At 35.7% G+C, this 23,173-nt stretch overlaps 1 protein-coding gene across 1 annotated transcript in view; it reads right to left on the reverse strand.

Moving 5' to 3' along the window:
- The window catches only part of LOC116900103 (low-density lipoprotein receptor-related protein 1B), a 274,149-nt gene that overhangs the window by 205,900 nt on the left and 45,076 nt on the right, over positions 1–23,173 (reverse strand). The window contains exons 12-17 of the mRNA XM_032901881.1: positions 21,968–22,108; positions 20,362–20,549; positions 14,433–14,616; positions 13,039–13,124; positions 2,575–2,697; positions 611–792 (exon numbers count right to left, since the gene is read on the reverse strand). Of these exons, the coding sequence (XP_032757772.1) occupies positions 611–792; positions 2,575–2,697; positions 13,039–13,124; positions 14,433–14,616; positions 20,362–20,549; positions 21,968–22,108 (904 nt within the window). The remainder of the gene's footprint in view (positions 1–610; positions 793–2,574; positions 2,698–13,038; positions 13,125–14,432; positions 14,617–20,361; positions 20,550–21,967; positions 22,109–23,173) is intronic.

Below are 23,173 nucleotides of genomic sequence, written 5' to 3' on the forward strand. Positions count from 1 at the left end.
CATGTAATTATGCTACACTGTAGTGTAAAAATTGAAAGTTGTTAACTCTATCTTACCAAAACAATGTAATTAAAAATGGTCATACTGTATAAATTTCACCCTGGCCATAGTTTTGACAATTAATGTGACTTGCTCCTGGAAAATATCTGCAATACACTCCCCATTCTCATGTTCCCAAACTAATCTTTCCCATGGTACTTTGCTTTTCCTCTTGAATTCATTTGATGATGTAATCTCATTTGCTTCCTATAGGTACCAAATATGTCTCCTGCTTTAACAGTAATGCTTATACTGTTTACAGCATTGACCAAGTCAACACTTTAAGGGTCTTCTTCCCTTTTCCACAGTGTAAGGCATCACATCAGTTACCTCTCTTTGTTGTGTTCATTTTATTGACCTCTTTGAAAAAAATCTTTTTCAAATATGTAGAAAACAGATATTATAAATAGATTTTAAGTTCATTGCTTTGACTGCTATGGTCATATTTACTAAATTGATTGTAAAAAGTGCTATGCATTCATATATTACTTTAATTTTCATTTTAATAACCTAGAGAGTTGTCATAATGAGAGTAGTCTAAATATTTAGTATTTTTAACAGTTTTACAAACCCGGCTCGTGGATCTAACGACAGGTCCCTGGGAAACTTCAGCCTTTTGCTAACAAGTACAGTAGGGTACAAGCCATTGAGTTTCGATACTTCAATTATCCTTTTCTCTGTGTCAGACCAATAGAGGTTTTTGCCAATCCAATCAACAGCAAGTGCATTGGGGACAGCAGTGTTATGCACTACCTAACAAAATAAGAATTTAGAAAGTTAACAATATAAATGGCTTCAATAAAAATCAGGCAATCGTTTCTTGATTTTAATTGAGATACAGAATTCCATTTAAACTGAAGAAATTAAATTTAGATAAAGAAGAGAACAATTTAGCACAACACATTGCTTATTCAAAGGAAGAATCCGATACGTATTTTTTCTTCTTGAAGTTACATATAAATTTATAGAAGTTAATGCAAATAAATAGATCTTAAGTAGATGCACAGTTAGTGACCTGATGTCATTAATCTGCTCATTCTCTCAAAAACTGAAAAAAATTCTGTGTCATGTGCATATAAACCCTTATTAATATTTATTTTTATCAGATATTGTCATTGCTTTAGTAATATTCTCCCCACTCTCACAAATCCTTTTGCCCTGTACATTATTATATTAAGAATCAGGAGTGTGCACTGTGTTTGAATACAACCAAGTAGAAATAAAAGTTTTGCTTCTGATTCCAACTGGAGTAATCCCTCAGGTGTTTCGCTTTAGGAGTAAAGATACATGGTTTGTTTTGTTTTTACACTTTGTATAAGTAATTCTTGTTACATATGATAAGCACTTGTATTATTAGTACTTTTAGCACTATGTTAAAATAAGAAAATTGAATCATAGAAAATCATTATACAATCAGAGAAAAATTATGAAGTTTAGGAGTCATCCTTTGTCTGAACAGCCAATGGTAATGACATAGAAAATCAGGAGGGTTTGAGGAAGCTGCCATGATTAGGGTTTGGACCACAAGATATATCTGCTTTATTTTTCTTCCAAATTCCAAATTTGAAAATTGACATTGCTATTTCAATGAACGTCAATGAACTAATTTAAGGAAATAACAGAATAAGATTTGGAAAGTGGTAGAAATGTAACTTTAAAAAATTTATCTTCAATATATATGTGGACATTATTAAAACATGTCTTATAAGAGAATACATGATTGAGTTTCACAGATTTGATTCAAACTTTCAAAATTTATCAGAGAACAAAATCTGCTCATTCTTTTAACTACATCATTATAGCTAAGCAAGTTGCTCTTATAGTCCTATGATTCACAAGTTTTTAAAAACTGATTTATTTATTGTTTGTTTGTTTATGTGTTTGTTAACATGTGCTAATGTCAACACCTGCATGTGTCTATTGTGTAACAATTTGCATGCGTGGTACCTACTGAGGGCACAGCTCTCTGACCATGGAACCCAAGTTACAGCCAGTTGTGAGACATCTTATGTGGGTGCTGGAAATTAAAACTGAATCCTTTTCAAGATCACCAAGCATTCTTAGTACCTGAGCCATTTCTCAAGCCCCCAACAACTTCTATATAACACATCTTGGAGCATACACACCAAGATAATATTTTTATGTAAAACCTAGGATAACATTAAAATGGTACTAAGTAGCTCATATCTAAAATGTGACATTATTTAATTAAAAGGTAATAAAAATAAATATTATACACACAAGCATTCAACTATTTCCACCTAAGTAAATTTCATCAGTACTAAATTTTCAAACAAGATTCCATCATTTCTTAAAGTTACAAATTTTATCACATAGCAGGAAACAATAAAAAATAGAATATGAAAATAAAATATCTCATTTACAATTTAAAATTTTAATTATTTATACAGTGAAAGTATGAAATTGAATCCAAGCAACTATGCTATACAAGCAATATTTTTCTATCAAATAAGATTTATAACCTATTCAACAATACCAATGAAGTATTCAGTAATTCTCTCTATCTATAGTTACCTTGATATCACTTCCATTTAGACACATTCTGTTTATGCGACTTCCATTGGGTCTGCTGGAATCAATCCAATATATGAATTCCTCTCTATAATCGAAGTCTATAGCAATAACATTGTTTAGTCCCTAAAAATAGGAAGTACATTTTCAATAAAAATTAGGAGTGTTTCTAATGTTTAGTGTCCAGAGAAATTACCATCTCCCTTTTAATAATTGCATATTACACTCACATTGGTGACAAATATTTTAAGAACATATTTTAAGAACAAAATATCTTTACATTTTTTAATACCACATGTTTAAAAGATATATTATTCATTTGAAAATAATGTCCCAATGAGAAACTAGTTTTTTCCAATATTTACAATCTTTAAATATATAAACATTCAGCAATGTTAAAAAAATTAAAGAAAGGTTATAGCAATAAATTAATTCTGTTCACCTGCCTGTGTGGCCTTCCTCTATTGAAATGGGATTAAATGTCTTCGTACAAAAACAATCTATTAAAATTGATACGAGAAAAGATAACTGTTGGGCTCAGCCCCCACCTCTGCGGGATGAGTCGTTCTGCTAGCTTGTTGCCCAAAGCTATAGCACACAATGTAGCAGCTGTGGTTAAAATGGCCAAACAACAAAGTCCTGAGTCATTACTGTGTTCCTGTTTCTATCCTGAGAATGTAAACTTATTTTTCCACCAGGCTTCCAGGGTTTTTCCACAAAGGTCTAAGACTGTATGTACATCTGCCTGGAACCTTGAGTAAATGGTGTTCTCTCTTGAAGAATGAACCAAGTCTGTGTCTTTTGTTAAATCTACCAGACCTAGGTCCAGTTTTCAGTACTGTGGTGGCGCAGGCGCTGTCAAGTGGAAGTCCCACAGAGATCGGGAAAGTAAGGAGCCCCTGATGGAATCGTTCCAAGAGGCCAGCCAGTGAAGTGAAAGGAACGTATTGGGTGAGCAGCACAGCGGCAAGTAAGTTTAGTTCGCAGTTAAGTTTAAGGATTGCACCATGGAAACCTCAAGTTCCACATTACAGCTAGCAGATCAGATGGTAGCTCTGCTCAAACAGCAGGGAACAGGGATAAAACTAAAAACAGCTAAAAAAAATTATTAAACCTTTAGAAAAGGTTAGCCCCTTGTTTGCTCATTCAGGAGGACTTAATATTCCCGATTGTGAACATGTTAAGACAGATTTGCAAAAAACACTGCAGAGAGATGACCTTGAAAGCATTCCGATCACCACATTCTCTTAGTGGAGATTGGTCAAGGATGCTGTCTTGAGTACTGATGTTAAAATAAAGAAACAAATGTTGGAGATAGAAAGAACATATGGAGTGGCATAGGATGATGACCCTCATAAGTCTTTATAAATCTCTGATTAAGATCAGGATTCAAGCTCAGAGGGGGATGAAGAAGAAACATTAGAAAAAGAAATAGTGGAGATAAAAAGGAAGATTAATAAGTGCAGGGTTGCTAAAGAAATCAGAATCTCATCCTCCTAATAAAAATCCCTTCTTTAAAGAAGAGGGAGCTGCCGCTCCTCCTGCTTATGAACCCTATCTATTCTTGGAGTGGTGTTATGGAATGAAGGCTCCAAGGAGAGGGGTAATTTTTCCTGACCCTCTCCCTGGACAGGGAGCAGTGTATCCTGTTGTTGAGGTCCCAGACCCCAACAGTGCAGGTCAATTTATTAGACTATATGTTCCTCTTAGTTTTTAGGAGTTGGAAAGCCTGACAGGAACAGTCTCTGCTCATGGTCCCCTTGCTCCCTTTAACTTACAATTATGTAGGACAGTGCTGTCTGGGAGATATTGTCTCATATGGAGAGGAGAATGTTGGGAGCAGTGTGCCAAGACAGCTCGGAGAGATGCTGCTGTGAGATGGGAATGGTGGTTACCAACCAACCAGTACTGAGGATGCTACATAAACAGGGATTTGCCCCTAGTAAAGGTTTGGGAGGTACCTACAGGGGGACCCTCAACCTGTGTCTGATGGGGACCTAGTTATTTGAGCCCCTACAGACAAGACAGGAATCATAGGGACATTTATCATGGGGGCCACTGCTAAATTGCATCCAGTAATGATCCTTTTGGGTAGAGCAGTGGCCCCTTGTCTCAGAAAAATTGCAAGTTATTGCAGTGCATAAACTTGTACAAGAACAGTTACAAGTTACAACAGGCAAGACATATTCTTCCCTCGACTTCTCTCTGGAATGTTTGTGGTCCTCTTACATGCCTGGATGCTGCTCCTCTGATGTTAAGACAGGGGTTGGCTTTTAATTCCACTGCTTCTTGGAATATGTCTTTCACCTTTGAAGGTTTCCTTAAATTTGAAATTAGTAGGTTTAGTAAAGATTTTAATATCTCTTCCTTCACCTGTGTAATTCCTCCATTTTTCTTTGTGGTTTGGAATGGTACTAATGCTGGAGATAGTTTAGACTATTCTTTGCAGGAATGCCATCTACATGAAGCATCTGGGGACCAGACACTCTGCTCTGGTTGTGCAGATCCCAGGCATAGTTCTATTGCCTGTCAGTCATGAGAAAATCAGCTGATCCTGGCCTATCATAAAAGAGACTTTGGCAACACTGCTGCTATTGGCACCTTCCCATTGGACTTTATTACTTTTGGAGCTGCCCTTGTGTGTGCATTTTCTCTTTGTCGCCTGGGCAAAACAATAGCCCAGAGCCAAGCTGTCAGTCGACAGATAATGTTATCTTTGGTGGAAGACAACCCATCAGATCAGATATGGCTGAGCATGTATAAAAATTAGGCAGCCAAGGATGGGTAAGACCATGGGGGTGCCTGTTAACCTAAGACAGGGGATCCATGAGGCCTGAGTTGGTTGCCCAATGACAGGTAAGGCAGACAGGCACTAATTTATAAATAAAAAAGGGGGACTTGTTGGGCCCAGCCCCCACCCCTTGGAATGAATTGCTCCATTAGCTTGTAGCACACGATATAGCGGTTATGGTTAAAATGGTCAAACAACAAAGTTCTGGGGCTAAGATATATATATATATATATATATATATATATATATATATATATATATGAGAATGATGCCAGGAACCTTGAGTAAATGGCATTCTCTCTTGATGAATGACCCGAGTCTGTGTCTTTTGTTAAATCTCCCGGGCCTATGTCCAGTTCTCGGTACCATGGTGGCACAGGCGCTGTCAGGTATCAAGAAACCACAAGATGTTCACAGTAGCAAGCCAGAAAAATTTCATCACTGAGAATAGGAAATGGACATAAATCCCACACCAACTAAGGACATATTTGCAATTGATACCTGCTGGAGAGGAAATATGAGCTTTCTCCGGTGGAGTGTCACTGGATTTAATCACTCACTGATAAATATTCCAGGAAAGGCTCCATGCCTGAGATTGGTTGTCCCACACAAAATGAACTCCAGTTTTTGATTGGCTAGATAATTTCTGTCTTGTTGAGTTTTATGTTTGCTTGGTTGGTTGGTTTTGTTTTATTTCTTTTGGATTTTTCCTATTTATTTATTTATGTATTTGTTTGGATGCTTGACTAATTCAATTAATTAGTTAATTAATTTGTTGTTTGTTTTTAGAGAAAAAGAAAGAGTATAATGTTAGGCTCCTAAGAGATAGGAAAGATCTGAAAGGATTTAAGGAGAGGACAAAATCTGATTAAAATATATTGCATGAAAATAAATATAAATTAAAAAGAAAATAAAAATTTTAAAAGAAGCATAACAACAATTACTGGTGAGGATATGGGGAAGATGACTTATTTATTTACTGTAGTGTGACCATAAAACTTGTGGGAAGTTCTAAAACTAATCTTAACCTTCATTATATATATGTATATATATCTAAAGCCATAAGTTGGAAAATTAATTTCTTCTCCAAAACTGATGAGTCTGTTCCTTCTACAGGATCCCCATCAGACTATACATAGTAACTATCTCTTCTATTGTTCTTTTCATAATATCATCATAGTGATCTAGACTATGTGATTTACTCATAACAAAGCACATTTTAAAGGACAACCCCATTCCAGCTTTATTTTTATGACCCTGAAACTCTTCTTGTTTATGTTTATTCTAGCTATACGTTTATGATCTACTGAACCAGAAATGGAGAAATAGCATTAGGACAGAAGAACAGGAAAAAAAAGTAGGGGAAGAATGTGAATAAGAACAATGAATAAATAATATACTAAAATTTGTTTGCCCTTTAATAGTAAATTATACAAAACTCAGTAAGATAAATTACATTAAAATAAACAAATTGGAACATCATAAGTGAGTCATCAAATGAAGCGTAACTGTGTGATTTTTATCTCAGAATGATCACACAATGGCAGCTATGTCCTCACAGCATTTCAGTGGGCAGCTTTGGTTATCTGGAAAATATTCCAAAGCTAATACATGACATACAAGCAGTAGGGGGAGATATTTGGGATTGCCCAGTTCAGAGAGAACATCTGGTCTTCCCTGGGATTTCATTCAAGTCCCCTGCTATAGTTAAGTAGGGCTGTTATTGCCTACACAGAAAAGATCAGAACAAAATGTCACATAAAGACTGCTATAAGTCATCCTGTCACTCTTCTGATTTCATTTTTCACACCTTATGATAATGTCTTAGACTTTATGTGACCATGTTTTTAATGCATTTTTCAAGTATAAAGAAAGCATCTGCATAAGAGTATTTGTTGCAAATGATTCCATAAACTCAAAGAATATGACTTTAAAGGAAAGTTAAAATTAAATAGAGATATGAAATTATTATAGCATTTTATGTGAAGAAACTAGAAAAGAACATTCTAAATTGGTGAGCTAGAGTACCCATTAAGGTATTAAGCCATACACTGGATAGTCATCTGCATAGCTGAAAAAGATGTGGCAGTAACATTTCATATTTCAAATGCTCAATTATTCAAGATTACTATCTTAGCTGTAGCCTTATAGTAACATTTGACCAAAGAAGAACTAGATGTTTATTCCACATAAGGTGAAACAGAGGAAAAGCCTCCCTTCAGAGCCATGGGTATAAATTTCCTGGCAAGTAACCAAACAACATAAACTCAGGTATTAGCTTTTGGATGCCCCAGTGTTTGGCTTGGGTATGCTGCAGTTTTGTTTTATTTGAGCATTGTATTACCAAGATCTAGGCTTTGTGCCTCTTGAATTTTTCAAATGATTTATCAGGAATTAGCTGAGTTCTGAACTCTTGTTAAGACTGAACTAATTATAGTCTCAGTAGACTAAGAAGATATGGATCAGAATTTGAACTGTTTCATTTAAAAGGGCAGAAGAGTTTGTTCATATACAAAGTATTTTCAATTAGAAGATTATTGGTGCTAGGAGATAGAGAACTAAGTTCATCAACATTTACTCTAAGGTTGGCACACCTTTGTTTATATGAGTCTTAAGCTTAAGAGCTGCAACTTCCAGAAAGAGAGATATCTTGCTTGTTTGGCTTAGATTTGGGGAAGCAGCATTAATGAACATGGCAATTACAAAGACTGGTTTCACTTTCCACTTTTATTCAGAATTATATAGTAATTGTTGGGTCTTCAATTCATATAGTCCTTTATAAGAATCAGGCCAAGGTTAAATAATTCATGTGCATACTTTACTACTTTCCAAGAATCCTAGATAAACAGTAGATTATCAATAGAATCAATCCAGGAAATTGTGGAAAGAAAAAGTGGTTTTCTTTCAATTTCATTTTTTATACCAGCTAAGGTTTAGTAATAACAATATAAATGTCACAGGTTCAACTCTTATGCATTATTATGATTAACATAAGCAACCTCTTTTACTTTGTCTTCACACTATGAAAACAATGGTGTGGTGATTTCAATAAAAATGCCACCTTCATGGACTCATGTGTTTGAGTAACTGGCCTGTAGGAAGTGGTGCTCTTAGGAGGTGTGGCCTTGTTGGAGAAAGTGGGTCATTATGGAAGAGGTAGGATTTGAGGTCTCACAAATGTTCCTGCTATGCCTAATGAGGCAGTCTCCTGCTGCTGCCTGTAGATCAAGATGTAGAATTCTCAGCTCCTTCTCCAGCACCATGTCTGCCTGCATGCTTCTTGCCATGGTGATAATGAACTAAACCTCTGATATTGTAAGTCAGTCAAAGTTAAATGTTTTCCTTTATAGAAGAGATTGTGGTCATATTGCTTTATACCAATAAAAACCTCAACTAAGACAGATGGCATATCCCCACAAAAATCACATGTCATAAATAAGCAATATGAGGTGATAATAAATGACTCCATTCAAGCCTTTACTGAGCTCAAAGGAATGACAGTAAGTCCATTCTTGTTGACAATGCTAATCATGAATGATTACAAAAACTAAAATTGGGAACTAACATTAATTATCTTAGCACATGCTAAATCTAGAGAAAGTCTAAGTTAAATTCACTGTGCATATCTGAACTGACTACAAAAATTAGAATCCTAAAATACCACTAGAATATTCTCCAGACTACTTCTTAGACAGCTTAATAAATTCATGTCATAAAAACCAAACACACTAAATATAATATAACAGAAGGTAGGTAATTAATTGCACAGGAGACAAATTCTTGAACAATACAACAATGGCTCAGGCATTAAGACCAACAATTAAGAAATAAGACCTCATAAAACTGAAAAGCTTTTACAAGACTAAGAACACTGTCAGTAGGACAAAACAGCAGCCTACAGAATGAGAAAAAAATCTTCACCAACCCTACATCTCATAAAGTGCTAATAGCTAAAGAACTCAAGAAATTAGATGTCAATGAACCAAGTAATGCAACTGAAAAATGGGGTACAGATCTCAAGAGAAAATTTTCGACAGAGAAATTTTAGATGGCCGACAAGTATTTAAAGAAATGTTTAAAGTTTCTTTGTTATCAGGTAAATACAAATTTAAACAACTTGAGATTCTATCTTATATGGTTTGGAATGGCTAGATAAGAAACCTTGAGTGACAGCACATGATGGCAGTGAGATTGAGCAAGGGGAATACTCCTTTATTTCTAGTGGGAGTACAAACTTGAACAATCATTTTGGTGGTTTCTCAGAAAATTGGAAGTAGTTCTACCTCAGGGCCATGTAAACCACTTCTGGGCATACAGCCAAAAAGATGCCCCATTATCCCAGATGGACATTTGTTCAATTATGGCAATAACAGCATTAATCATAACCAGAAACAGGAAACAACCTATATATCCATCAACTGAGGAAGGGATAAAGAAAATGTCCCTCAACTGAAGAATGGGTAAAGAAAATGTGGTACATCTACCCAATGAACACAATTCAACTATTATAAACAAAATCATGATGGAATCTGCAGTCAAATGGTTGGAACATGAGAATATCATCCTGAGTGAGTTAACCCAAACCATAAAAATATGTATAGTGTGTACTTACTTTTAAGTAGACATTAGCCATAATTCATAAGTGGACATGAGCCATAAAGTTCAGGATAAACATGCTATAATCCACAGACCCAAGGAATAATTATGGACCAAAGGAGGATATGTAAATCTCTCTCAGTAGGGGAAAGAAAACAGCTAACAGAGTTTAAAGTATAGCATAGTGAGGCAGGGACTGGGGTGGGGTGAGATGTAGGGAGAGGAAGTGTTGGAGAGGGCTGGAAATGAGAAAAGAAATCAGTTGGGGGAATCTCTGGGAGTTGCTGAAGGCCTGGAATGGGGAAGGCTATGAGGAGTCTCTGGGAGCAACCCTAGCTGAGATTCCTACCAGCAGGGGATACAGAGTCTCAAGTAGCCATCTCCTGTGGCCAGAAAGACATCCAGTAAAGGGAGGGGGATATCAAACCACCTACAAAACCTTCAACCCAAGACGATTCTACTTACAAGATGCACAGGAACAAAAAAAGGAACATTGACTGTGGAAACAGCCAGTCAGTGACTGCTTAAACTTGGGACCCTTCTCATGTGAGAGAGCCAATACCTAACACTGTTAATGATAGTCTGCAATGGTTGCTAACAAGAGCCTCACAAAGCTTTCTCCAGAGTGGCTTCATCCATCAGAGTATTGAAACAGATGCAGAGATCCACAGTCAAACATTAGGGGAATATTGTAGAAGAGTGGGTGGTGTGGGGCATAAATTGGCAAAGTGGAGGGGTCAAGTACGCTACAAGAAGATCTACAAAGTCAAGCAAACTGGGTCTATGGGGGCTTACAGAGAATGGATCAACAACAAAAGAGCTTGCAGGTATTGGATCTAGGCTCCCTATAACTTAGTTGTAGATGTGCATCAAGGTCTTCATGTTGATCCTCTATTAGAGCAGGGACTTTCTTTGACCCTTGTTTCCTGCCATTCAACCCGCTCCACAATCTGGACTAGAGTGGTTGTGCCTCAGTGAGAGAGTTTCTATCGAGATTTGCTGGGACTAGATGTCCAAGGGTTGGATGGTACCCAAGTGGAACTTCTCCTTTTCCCCAGACAAGGGGAGGGGTAGTGGGGGGATGGATTTGTAAAGGCAGATCTACAATGAGAAGGGGGGGGCTGCAGAAAAATGTAAGGTGAATGAAAAAATAATAAATTATTGAAGAATAAATAAATAAATGTCAGTAATCAGAAACTTCTTTTATTCAGATGATTTTTCTCTTTAGATGGATAATGTATATAGATAGGGACTCTGTTCACATGGTTGAATAGAGGGCTTGTGTAAGGAGACTATAAATTTGTCTATCATTTAGGGAAGGGATTATCTGTAATTCCAGTCATTGTCCTCTACTTTCTTAACACCAATTTATTTATATAATAATAATTCAAATCCAAATTTAGCCAGCTTACTATAATATTTAAAGCTGCTAGTACAGAAAATTAAAACATTTCCAATCTGGCCAAGGGTGGACATTTTTCTGCAGTTGTCCCTTAATGTGCATAGAAAATAGTACTCTTCTCTCTGCAGAATCAGATGTAAAAGCGTAACGGCCAAGGATGTGCCTAGACTAAGTCATTTCTTTGGCTTCAGAGCTGAAAATTAGTTTCATCAAAGTCCTATTCGCCTTTCTTATTTCTGTGGCTGAAGATTTGCGCTCCTTTACTCAAGATGATTAATTTAGAAAAATGCATGTTGTTTCTTTAAACAATTTTCCTGGAATAAAGGCACTGTTTGAGTTGAATTGTATAACATATTGAAAGACATTAGACCAATTTCCATTATAATGATACATGTTATCAAAGTACATTTCCTGCATATGATATATGAATTTAAACCACAGCTTGATTAGGACAATCATATTTTAAAGCAAATATACTAAGAAAAGTTCTACCATTCGTTATAATTTCATACAACGCAATTAACTGAGATGTTTACTGACTGCAATTAAAATAGTAAAATTCAAAACACTAGAAAGAGCAACATTGCTAAGCAGGTATACGAAATTAATTTTAAGATAATATCTTTTCATTTATTTGTGTAGAGACAAATTATCAAGAAAATATATTTATCACTTTTTCTTCATCTTTACATAATAAATCTAGAGAGGGAAATGATTGTGCTCCCGGGAATCCCTAATTTTTAATAATATTATAACGAAATGATGATGCATAACAAAACTTATATACCTCAAGAAACCCTCAGACAGGCTTCATGCACAGCTTTTCTTTGGTCTTTCTGGCCTGGTTCGTCACTGAGTGGTCACCATTAAAAAGTATTTTTTTCACAGAGACATAGGGATAGGTGTGAACTCTGACTAACCCTGTCTTCTACATTTTTATATATTTTGCTGTCTCTAAGAAGCATTTCAAGCACATTTCCATTCAAGTGTTCATGTTTGGCAACAATGCAAATGCCAACAGGAGTCAGGAATATATTGAAGTAGTTCTACTATGTTATATAGTTTCAAATGTATCTTGGAGAAAAAAACTCATTCTATCAAAAACAATCTAAAATCATATCCAGTATGAAAGACAATAAAAAGCATGCTGTTTGTGTGTCTTGAGATACAGGACTTTGGAAAATAAAGCAAGGAGTTGTCACTGAAATGGTGACTATATATCCAATTCTCTGGCTCAATTGAATTATAAACTGGATATTTAATGGTCTCTCCATAAATTGACATAGCACAGTATAAAGACTATATTATTTAAATTAGTAGTAGAAAAAATCCCATTCATTTTCAGGAGACATCAGGAAATTGACAGTATGCCTACTAATTTGGACAGGTTACAAAATAACTTAAACAAACACTTTGCCATTTCTAGTATGCCAGAGACTTCTCATATAGCATTCCTAAAACAATTCTTAGCATATACTATCCTTACCATCATTTCTTTCTTCCATGCAGCATCATAAAACAATTTGTGACACTTTGCTAATCACAGTCAAAACACATGGTAGTTTTTATACATATAGGGAGAGATAAGCTCTATACATTTTATCAGGCTCTCTATATGCCTCACTACTGATACACATGGAACAACACTTACTGTCTCACCATCCTGGAGCTATCATACCTGCTTTAGAAGTGTATAGTTGGAGCCATCAGTGCTAATTTTTCTAATTTCATGTTGGTCAGCGAGAATTAAGAAGGGTTCTTCATCTAAATGCAAATAGAAGATTATATTAGGCATCAGACCCTTATGGACTTCTCTTTAGGCTCAATCATTTCGGTTTATAATAGTGTAAATAACTATGTAGTTACTTCCCTGACTAATAACAGCAGAAGTCCTCAGGACTTTAAGAAAGTTAAGCACAAATATTCATGAAAAAAACATGGAATGTAAGTAATTCAACATGTATTTCTCTAACTCTAGTTATCTAGACATTAAATAATGTATCTCATATTAAGACATAGCTAATACTATATTTGTGAAGCATTTCAGAAAATGATAATGTAGGTGTGTTAGAAGCCACAGTAGAGTCAAACATTCAGATAGTCAGAAATTTCTTCGTGATAATTAACCAATTCTAAGTTCCAGATGTTGAGTTGTTTTTTAAAAATTTTGCCACTTTTCATCATGTTTATTTTTAATCTTTTGTATACTGCTAATTCTCTCAGAAATGCTCAGCTCACATGCCTTACTATTTTACAAATTTTCAAAGCTACAAAATGTATAAAAGGACACGGAACAAAATGCTCAGTATATTATGAGATTTTCTTAAACTTTAAATTGGTACTTTGTAGTTTTCACTTAGAAATAAATTCTTAAAGAAAAATAGTTCAAAATTTTGTATATCCATTTACTTGAATAAATATTTAAATGAAATCAATATCGTTATTTGAGTTTTCATGGTTTAAAAACTAAAAGGGATATAATTTGTCTTCCATGCCATTTACTCTCCTTATCATTTTTTTGTTTTTTTTTTCATTTTGATATATTTGGTTACTTCCCTATTATAAAAGTATAGGTCTTGCTTTTTGAAAAACCAGAATGCTTAGACTAAACAGAAATTTTAAATGATCTGGATAGCTAAATTATTGATAAAATAGTATATAGTAGGATTTATTTTAGATGTCACCATTACTGGCCTATGGTTTTTCAAGGCATGCATGTATGCATAGCTGAAAGCAATACAAGAAAAATTATCACAATAATGTTACGATACTGTCTCTTAGTTTTGGCCAACCTGTGATAATAATCTCTGCCACAGAAAAGCATGCACCATATTCAGGTGCTCTCAATATCACAAAATCTCTTTATACTTCATAAGACAAGAATGCAATCTTCCTTTAAAGAGAGTAGAACATGTCCAGTGTAAAAAGTCACAGTAATAGATCCTAATCCTGAAGGAAGAATTTTGACTTCTCAGACACAGGAACATGGACTGAGTTCAATAAAAATGACTATAACATTCAATATCCACTTTTATCACTGAGCTCCCATTATGGGCAAATTCCTTCCACTACCTGAGAGTGACCTGCAGCCATTTTGGTTATCAGGCTGTGTTTCATAGCCTTCTGTACAGCGGCACTTGTAGGTTCCATATGTATTGATGCATTGCTGACTACAGGGGAAACCTGTAGAACATTCATCAATGTCTACACATGTTTTACCATCATCCTTCAGTTGGAATCCAGGCCAGCATTTGCACTGGGAAGAGAAAAATGAGAATGGTTAACTGATGTTACTGGCATTGTCTGTTTCTATTGGTTCTCTTAGTGAGGCTCACACTAGAAAAACACTTAAATAGGTACTGGAAAGTCATCCTGTCTCCTGACAATCAACCTTAGTAAAATTCCATATATTATGTGAAGCTAAAATAGCAGATTTTTCATCCAGAGTGAGTGAGTTCTGTATGCACTGGTATAGGTTCATGCCATTATGCTGGTGAAGGCCTATCATTGGACAAGAAGGAAGGGAGGTGGGAACAGAAGTTTTAGAAGAGAGGGAGAAGATGATAGATGGGCCAGAGTGGAGAAGTGAGGAGGAAGGAGCTGGGAAAACATGGTGGCAGCAGATGTTAAGATTCTTCTCTGTGCATAGTTACAGGTTGTTATGACTATTTTAAAGGGCCAGGTGTGTACAGGATTTTGTGTTGTCTGGATGAGCAAATTATATCTTATCAATTGGATCAGAGGATATTGTGTGGTGTGTTCTTTCATGTGGCGATTTATTTGAGTTCAAGAGGATGTATGGTGGTGGGATGCACCTGGCCTGTCACGAAATTGGGATGTGTATTCCTGGCATGGTAACAACCGCCCTGGGAGCTAGATGGGTAGAGAGATTGCCACAGGCTCAAAGTGTAGCCATCAGCAGTGTGGGATGGGATGGAACTGTGAGTGAAGGCAGGACGCCACAGCTCAGGGACCACTCGAGTCAGAGGGAGCCCGGGAGAGAAAGTGTGAAATAGTATGTACCGTTCCACCATTTTTGTTTTTTACCACAATAAGTAACATGGCTGCCCTGGCAAGAGACCACATCCAAAGACCTTCTGGGTCTATGTGGTCTGGCTGTAATACAGACATGCCTTTAGTCCCAGAAGACAGAGACAAGCAGATCTCTGAGTTCAATACCAGACTGGTATACAGCAAGTTTCATGTAAAAAGTCTCTGGACACAGAGGCATGCTGATCTCTGAGCGCTAATCAGTTAGTTTGGTTGAGTCAATGAGTTGAGAGGCATGGCAGTGGAGTGGAGTTGTTAGCAGTTCAGTTCATAGAGTTGAGAGGCAGCTTTTACAGCTCAGTTTTACAGACACAAGATACAGAAAGAACACGTTAGACACAGGTGAAGATATAAGTAGCCAGGAGAACAGACTACCAGAGTTAGTTTGAGGTCAAGCAGAGCAATTCTGTGAGAAGCTAAGCCAATTTGAATCAGTCATCTTGAAGAGGAACTTGCACGAGAACAGCTGAGTTGATCCAGGAAGCCAGAATTCAGAAAGAACTAGAAAGGGTGAGCTTATTCAGCAGTAAGCCTCTTACACAACAATTACATCAGGGAAATAAAAGTTACTTTTATAATACAGATTTTTAACAAATATTTATATCTTCTTTTTGTTATATAATTGGAACATTTTTATTCCCAAAAGCAGATGACAATTTTTTCTAATTATCTAGCAAAGATTCACATTTAGTCAATTATAACTTCTGTCAAGATTTTATCTCCGTGTATGTGTATAAATGGATGTTTCCTGTGTGTGCATATGGTTGTGTAAATATGCATCATCTGAGGTCAGATGAGCTCATTTGGAGTCTAGTCTCCTATTCTCTATCGTTTTTTAAAAGTGTCATTAAAACCTAGTGCTACCAGTTGGGATAAGGGTAGTTGTCACTGAAATGACACAGACTTCCTATCTCTGCCCCTAATGCAGGTGTGAACTGCCCTACTCACAGTTTATGTGAATGCTGAGGACTGAACTCATATTTTCATGTCTTCTTGCTTTTGTAACAAGTATTCATTTTTATTGGTTATTTTATGTATTTGCATTTCAAATGCTGTTTCCCTTCCCGGGTTTCTACTCTTCAAATCCCCCATCCCATTGTGCCTCCCCTTTGCCTCAGCTGAGGTAAAGGGAGGAAGGGAACTGGGGGGTGTGGGGAAAGAAGAGTAAGGAAAAAAGGGGGGAGGCAAGATAAGGTTTGGGAAAACACAAGAGAGAAGTCTAGAAGAGTGTCAGGAAAATGAATAGAAATGTATAGCAGTGGGGTGGTAGAAAATGGGGCGAGGTAGCCACTAGAAAGCCCAAGATGCCAGGGAAATGAGTGGTTACCAGGACCCAATGGGAATGACATTTATCCAAGAAAGGGGAGATAAAGCCTGTAGAGACCATATCCAGTGGGTAGGCATGGCCCGCAGTTGGGGGATTGGCCTATTCTCCCCTCAAAATTTTTAACTGAGATTCATTCCTCTCTGAAGGAAACAGGAACAAAAATGGAGCAAAGACTGAAGGAAGGGTCAACCAGAGAATGCTGCACCTTGGAATTCATTTCATCCATAGATACCAAACCCCAATATTAACAAGTACTCTCAACCACTGATATGACCAGTCAGCCCACATGTTCAGCTTTTAATAATTCTACTTCTCACAGATGTTTCACAACAAATGTGTACAATGTTCAATATCCCTAAGTTCTATTTTTTTTTACTAAACAATTTTTATTGAGGAATTTGAAGGATAGTTTCCTATAATATGTGTATATCACATCAATACATAGGTTACTAGATAATTGATTTCATCTATTAAAAGAGAAAAACCTTACAAAATATTTTTTCCAGAAAACGTACCCATTGTATTGTGTACACAGCTATTCCACTTAAATACTATCCTTATATAATATTCATTAGGACATAAGTCCAACTTCTCTCCCTCTCTCTCTCTCTCTCTCTCTCCCCATGTGTGTGTGTGTATATGTGACATATATATATATATGCAATATTTGACTTTTTCTTGTCATTTTATTCATAATACTAAACTTAAAATTTTACTCATTTAGTACATGTTTCATTTTATTTATTAATCTTACTTAACATAGACAGATATGCATTTAAGAACATAATTTATAGTTATTCTTCAGGCTTCATATATCTTTTTGAAACTACATTAGTATATTTAAAGCAGACCTTTCACCTCATTATCAAATACATTCAGAAAAGTCAAAACAAACTTGATATTTAAAGGATTTAACCACCAAGTATTGCAGGGTGAGGAATCGTAAGATATGCAGTGCCATATGACATGGTGCTCCATGGGAAATATTCTCTATGCAACAGGCTGTGTCCTGTGCACTGAGCATATTAAATGAAAATCTCATTTTGCATCATGTACGAAGTTTCCAAAGATCCTTGTTACCATGTAGTGTATCTCTTCTTATTGTTGCACAATAAATATACTTATGTGATACTGAACTATTGTAAGTAAAACTATGAATTTTAATTTTATGTACTGGTTTACAATAATTCTATAAAACCTTTTTGATATATTCAGAAGACATTTCTGTGTTGATAATATGTAAATTACTAAAAATATGTTTCTGCTCCCTTGACTCATAAACATTTGCTCGTTTATTATTAGTTACAGACTCTCCTTTAAGTGCTCTCCTGGTTCATTTGCTGAGCCCCTTCTTCTTGTGGTTCAGTGCTTACATGTGTAGATAAGCTAACAACCTCTTAAGATAAAATAAAGTCTAATTCTATATTTAAAAAATGTAGCTTTTCCAATATATTTATTTTACTTTGTTTAACTTTTTGGGATAGGAAATCAACCTAATGTCTGCATATGCTAAGCAGACATTCTGCCATTGAGCTTCATCTTCAGAAACGATATTTCATTTTTAATCTATATTTTTCCTGCCAGGAATAATGATAATAATGATTGATGATATGACATACCTGGGATATCATATCACACACACACACACACACACACACAAACACATATATGTATCTTTGAAAAGATTATATGGTATATATTTTATATATATATATACACTCAACTCTATTGGTAAAGATCTTGAGATACATATGTATGTATATTATATAATCTTTATCAATATAGTTAAGTTATACCGCATCCATGACTTTAAGAGCTATTTCTGCCCATTTTTTCCAGTGAGTCATTCTCTTCATGAAAACTGTACTAGTAGAAAGGATTTACATAATTTAGTGAGAGTTAGAGAACAGTACTTATCCAAGCTTCTAATAATGCATAATTTTTAGACTTTTCCATTGTATGAAACAACATTCATGAGAGACAAGGAAGGTATATTAAGAAGACTGAGAATAACGATGTTCTTAAAAAAGCCTTTCAGAAACCTACAGAAACCCCATCCTAATTCAAGAAAAATTAAGGTCTACAAAGTAATTGAACCCCACCATAATTATAATAGTAATCATATGTAATAGTAATCATAGTGTCAGAAATTCAAGATTAAAATGGGTATTAGGTTGAATTTGCATTTTGCAGAAATACCCCTTCATATCTTGCTACAGCAAACACAAAAACATGTAGCCTAGTATCTTCATGCTGGACACATCTTTTCTCTCAGGTCTTCTTTGCAGAGTTTATGGATTTCCTGCTGAATCACTGGTGATGTGTGAAACTGTTTACACTGATGTTACAATATGACTCAGCCCTTGAGACTACAAGAACCTTATATGTTTCTTATTCTGATATTTTATAAATATTCCCCAAATATGTCCCACACCTTCATGCTTCTAGATGTATATTTCTTATATTTGTGAGTCTTTCCACCATGTAGCTGTTGGATATGTGTGTGTGTGTGTGTGTGTGTGTGTGTGTGTGTGTGTGTGTGTAGGGAGGTTAGCTATGGGAGACAGATGCTGTATTCCATTAAATTGTATACTTTTGAACTGTCTGTCATAGGGTTACTGGGAATTGAACCTAGTCCTCTCCAATAGCACCAAGTGCTTCTATCTGCTGCGCCATTTCTCTAGCTCCTGTATTTATAAATATAGACAAATTCACATATTAAGATGATCTTTAACAAATGTCCATAAACATTAAGTTCTTTAGGTGAAACACTCAGTAAAACAAGGTATATGTCTAAAGACATTTCTAATTGGCAATGAGCTGCCCTTTTATAGAGGACATAACCTAATGGGAGTTCTCCCTGAGTCACTGTCTGATATAAATCAAACAACCAAAACAAAACAATACAATCAACAGCAACAAAACACCCAAATTTCGAGTGGGTTACTTTATTTTTTCTGTGAGCTAGGGAACTGTGCTAGGAAGGCAGTGTTCTACCAAAGAGTGATAGCCTCAGGCTGCAAATGAACTGTTCTTAATGGAGTTTCCCAACTAATTATCAGTTGTAGCACTACTGAGTCAGTAGTGTTATACCGTATCCATGACTTTAAGAGCTATTTCTGTCCATTTTTTCCAATAAGTCATTCTCTTCACAAAAACTGTACTAGTAGAAAGGATTTACATAATTCAGTAAGAGTTAGAGAACAGTACTTATCCAAGCTTCTAATAATGCATAATTTTTAGACTTTTCCCTTTATGTCTTTCTGGTAATGCTATAGCTTTTATTTTAAAATAAATAATGGGTACCCACCCCACTGCAAGATTATTCAGCAGAAAGAAGGGAGAAATGAGAGCTTTTTGAGTGAACATTTTACAGTTATTTTCGCATATCTCTAAAATCTCCCTTCTCTTATTCTGAAAGTTTTGATATTTTATTTCCAACTATATTCCTGTAACTCTCATATGTACGCCAGTATCCCTTTTCAGAGAGAAATCCTTCTGTATATCTCTTTACTTAGAAAATTACAGTTCTCTTTCAAGTTTTAAGGTCATGATTGAAATAAAGTTGTCATTGTATCATTTTCTGACATTTCTTATGATTTGCTGTTTTTGATGAGTGCCTACCTTGTAACTGATTGGCAAATCCTGACAATCTTGAGAACATCCACTGATTTTCTTACTCAGACATTCATTTATGTGGCATTTTGCCTCATCTGAGCCATCACCGCAGTCATCCCTATTGTCACAAAGACCATCGCTGGGAATGCACCTGCCATTTTTGCACATAAAAAATGAACTGTTGCACGAATGTTCTGGAAAAAGAAAATAAAACATATGGAATATAAAAAGCATGCCTTTGTATGACATCGTTCTAGAAAACACTCACAAAACGATAACTTGTATGTCAGAAGTAACAAGGGGTTAACATACAAGGTGCTGCACAGACTGGTATCGGGGGAAAGAGACTGCTTATGATCTACAGTTACCTAAGACCTAGCTTTCCTATGAAATCAGCTTTCAAAGGAAGCACCTATAGCAATATTAATGTATTCTGTCTCATTTACCCTGTGAATAATGAGTTCAAAAGTGTAATGATGACTTGACATTTCCCCCAAGCTATAGATCTTTGAGAAATTATTTGTCACTGAAAGTTAAGAAGGTAGAAGAGGTGAATATTACTAAATTCATTTCTTACAAAAATATAGCACTGACATTTTTAGTCAGGGCATAAAAAGGACATTGGTGGAGAACGATAGTTCTTTGACATACAGCTTTACAAAGTGTAGCTTGCAGCTACGTAAACCTGGAATGTTGAATGCTACTGTTCACAGTATGTGGTTTTAAAAGAAAAGCCTCACTATGTACAGGATATCAGAAAAAAGTGAGTTTTCACTGAAATACACGACTGAACAGTCTTTCTTATAGTGAAATTGTGCATAAATTAATTTAGGTATGTCTTTGAGTATTTACAAGTATGCGTATAATTCGTTCTTGTATTTCTGTTCAAATTATTTGTAGTGTTCAAATTCTATGTAGTATGTGTAATAGACACAATTTCTATGTAAATCATTTCCAATATATTATTATTCAAAATTTATTGAAATGTAATAATTATATGTATTTATGGAAATAAATAATGTTGTAGTCTGATGATATGTCATTAAATTTTTAATGTATTTTATAATTTTATTTTATGGACCCTATGGAGTGAAATTTTCCTCATATAAAATATCAATTAAAGATTAAAATTGATCATGGAAACATGTACCACCATTTATAATTCTGGCGTTTAAAAGGTGAATGCAAAGGAGAAGTTAAAGGTTGTACTTGGCTACACAGTGAATTCGAAGTCAGCCTGAACCATATAAGAACTAACTTCCTCCCTAAGCAAATAAGATGTATTTGTGAAGTGAGAGAGTAAAAAAGCACTCAGATTCTTTGGCACAACCTTAAACGTAACCACTGGGTGCTTTATGCAACCAGTAGAATCATGTGTCTGGTTCTTTGTGTCTACTTCACTGAATACCTAACTAGATAGAAATTAAAGCAGAATTTCATAATCAGGGAATGGTGGTTCAGACCTCTAATGTGAGCACTCAGAAGGCTGAGAAAAGGGAACCCTAGGTTTGAGGCCAACCTAGGCTGTGTATAAACATGTCGTCTCAAAGAAACAAAAGTGAAACCAGAAAAAGAAAGCTGAAGGTGAACAGAGTATTATGTAGTGTGATACCTGCACTCGTGCACCTTGGGTTCATTGGCGCCTCATCAGAACTGTCAGGACAGTCAAAGTCACCATCACACTGCCATAGCGTGTTTACGAGGCAGCGCCCATCAGCACAGCGGAACTCTTCCGGACCACACTGACGGTACCCTAGAGGGGAGGATGTAGCATCCAATAAGCTCCCATTACAAAAATTAACCGGCACTCTCCCCTCTCAGTGGACAGCAGCCCTAATTAGCAAGTAGGCAGAATGCGCCTGTCTGGAAAATTCTTCTCATTTCTCCATTACTTCTGTAAGACATGGTTTTTGTGTGAAAGTAGAAAAACGTCAAATATAAACTTGGAAATAAGGCACCAGGTTTCTAGGTAAGAATGGATTACTATTCCACACAACCAACTGCTTCTATTCTGTGATTGTCTATGTCTGACCCATTTCTCTCAGGATGTGAAGCAGAATGATGACTACTATAATCTATTCCCGGGCATGGTTGCTTGGTTATGTGTAGTATCAGACCTTATGGGTAAACGGAGTCTGAGCTCCAGCAGCTCTTCTCAGAAATTGTAATGGTATACTTATGCTGCCAAACATTATTAAGTTCAGAAAGAACTTATTTAATAAGAATAAAACCCTATTTATAAAAGAATGAGGACAAAAATGTTTGTAACTGTTAAGTATGCTAATTCTTGGGGCCACCCCTCCAATATGCCAATTCTTAGGGCCATTAAAAGTCAAGTTATATAATAAAGCATCATTTGTTAAGGTTAATATCTGTTTGTTTTATTTAAACTATGTTTATGTTTGACTTATTGAATTAAGTTTTATAATGAAATTTTTCTCCTTTTAAATTATAAACGGGCATTCCTAGAAAATAGTGGTAAAAATTCTTCTAATTTTAGAGGTAGAATTTGATTAAGTCATTATGAAGTGGCAAAGGCAATTCGCTGCACATCTTACTGAAGAATTTGTCATACTGGACGGTGGAAGTGGAGGCTGCCGTAGCATCCTGTTTGCAGTCTGTCCCTGCAGGAGCAGGATGTCCCTGTTAGTAAGCACAACAAATCCAGTCTGGTTCACTCAGCTGCAAATCCATCTTCATCTCCCTAAACACGTTTTTGCTTTACTTGTATGCAGAATTTGGTTGTTTCTACTTACCGACTTCCACTTCCCATTAATTAATTGAACATCATTTCCTGTAACATCTTCTTTTAGAAAGT

Source organism: Rattus rattus, chromosome 5 (assembly GCF_011064425.1).
Source record: "Rattus rattus isolate New Zealand chromosome 5, Rrattus_CSIRO_v1, whole genome shotgun sequence".
Taxonomy (NCBI): domain Eukaryota; kingdom Metazoa; phylum Chordata; class Mammalia; order Rodentia; family Muridae; genus Rattus; species Rattus rattus.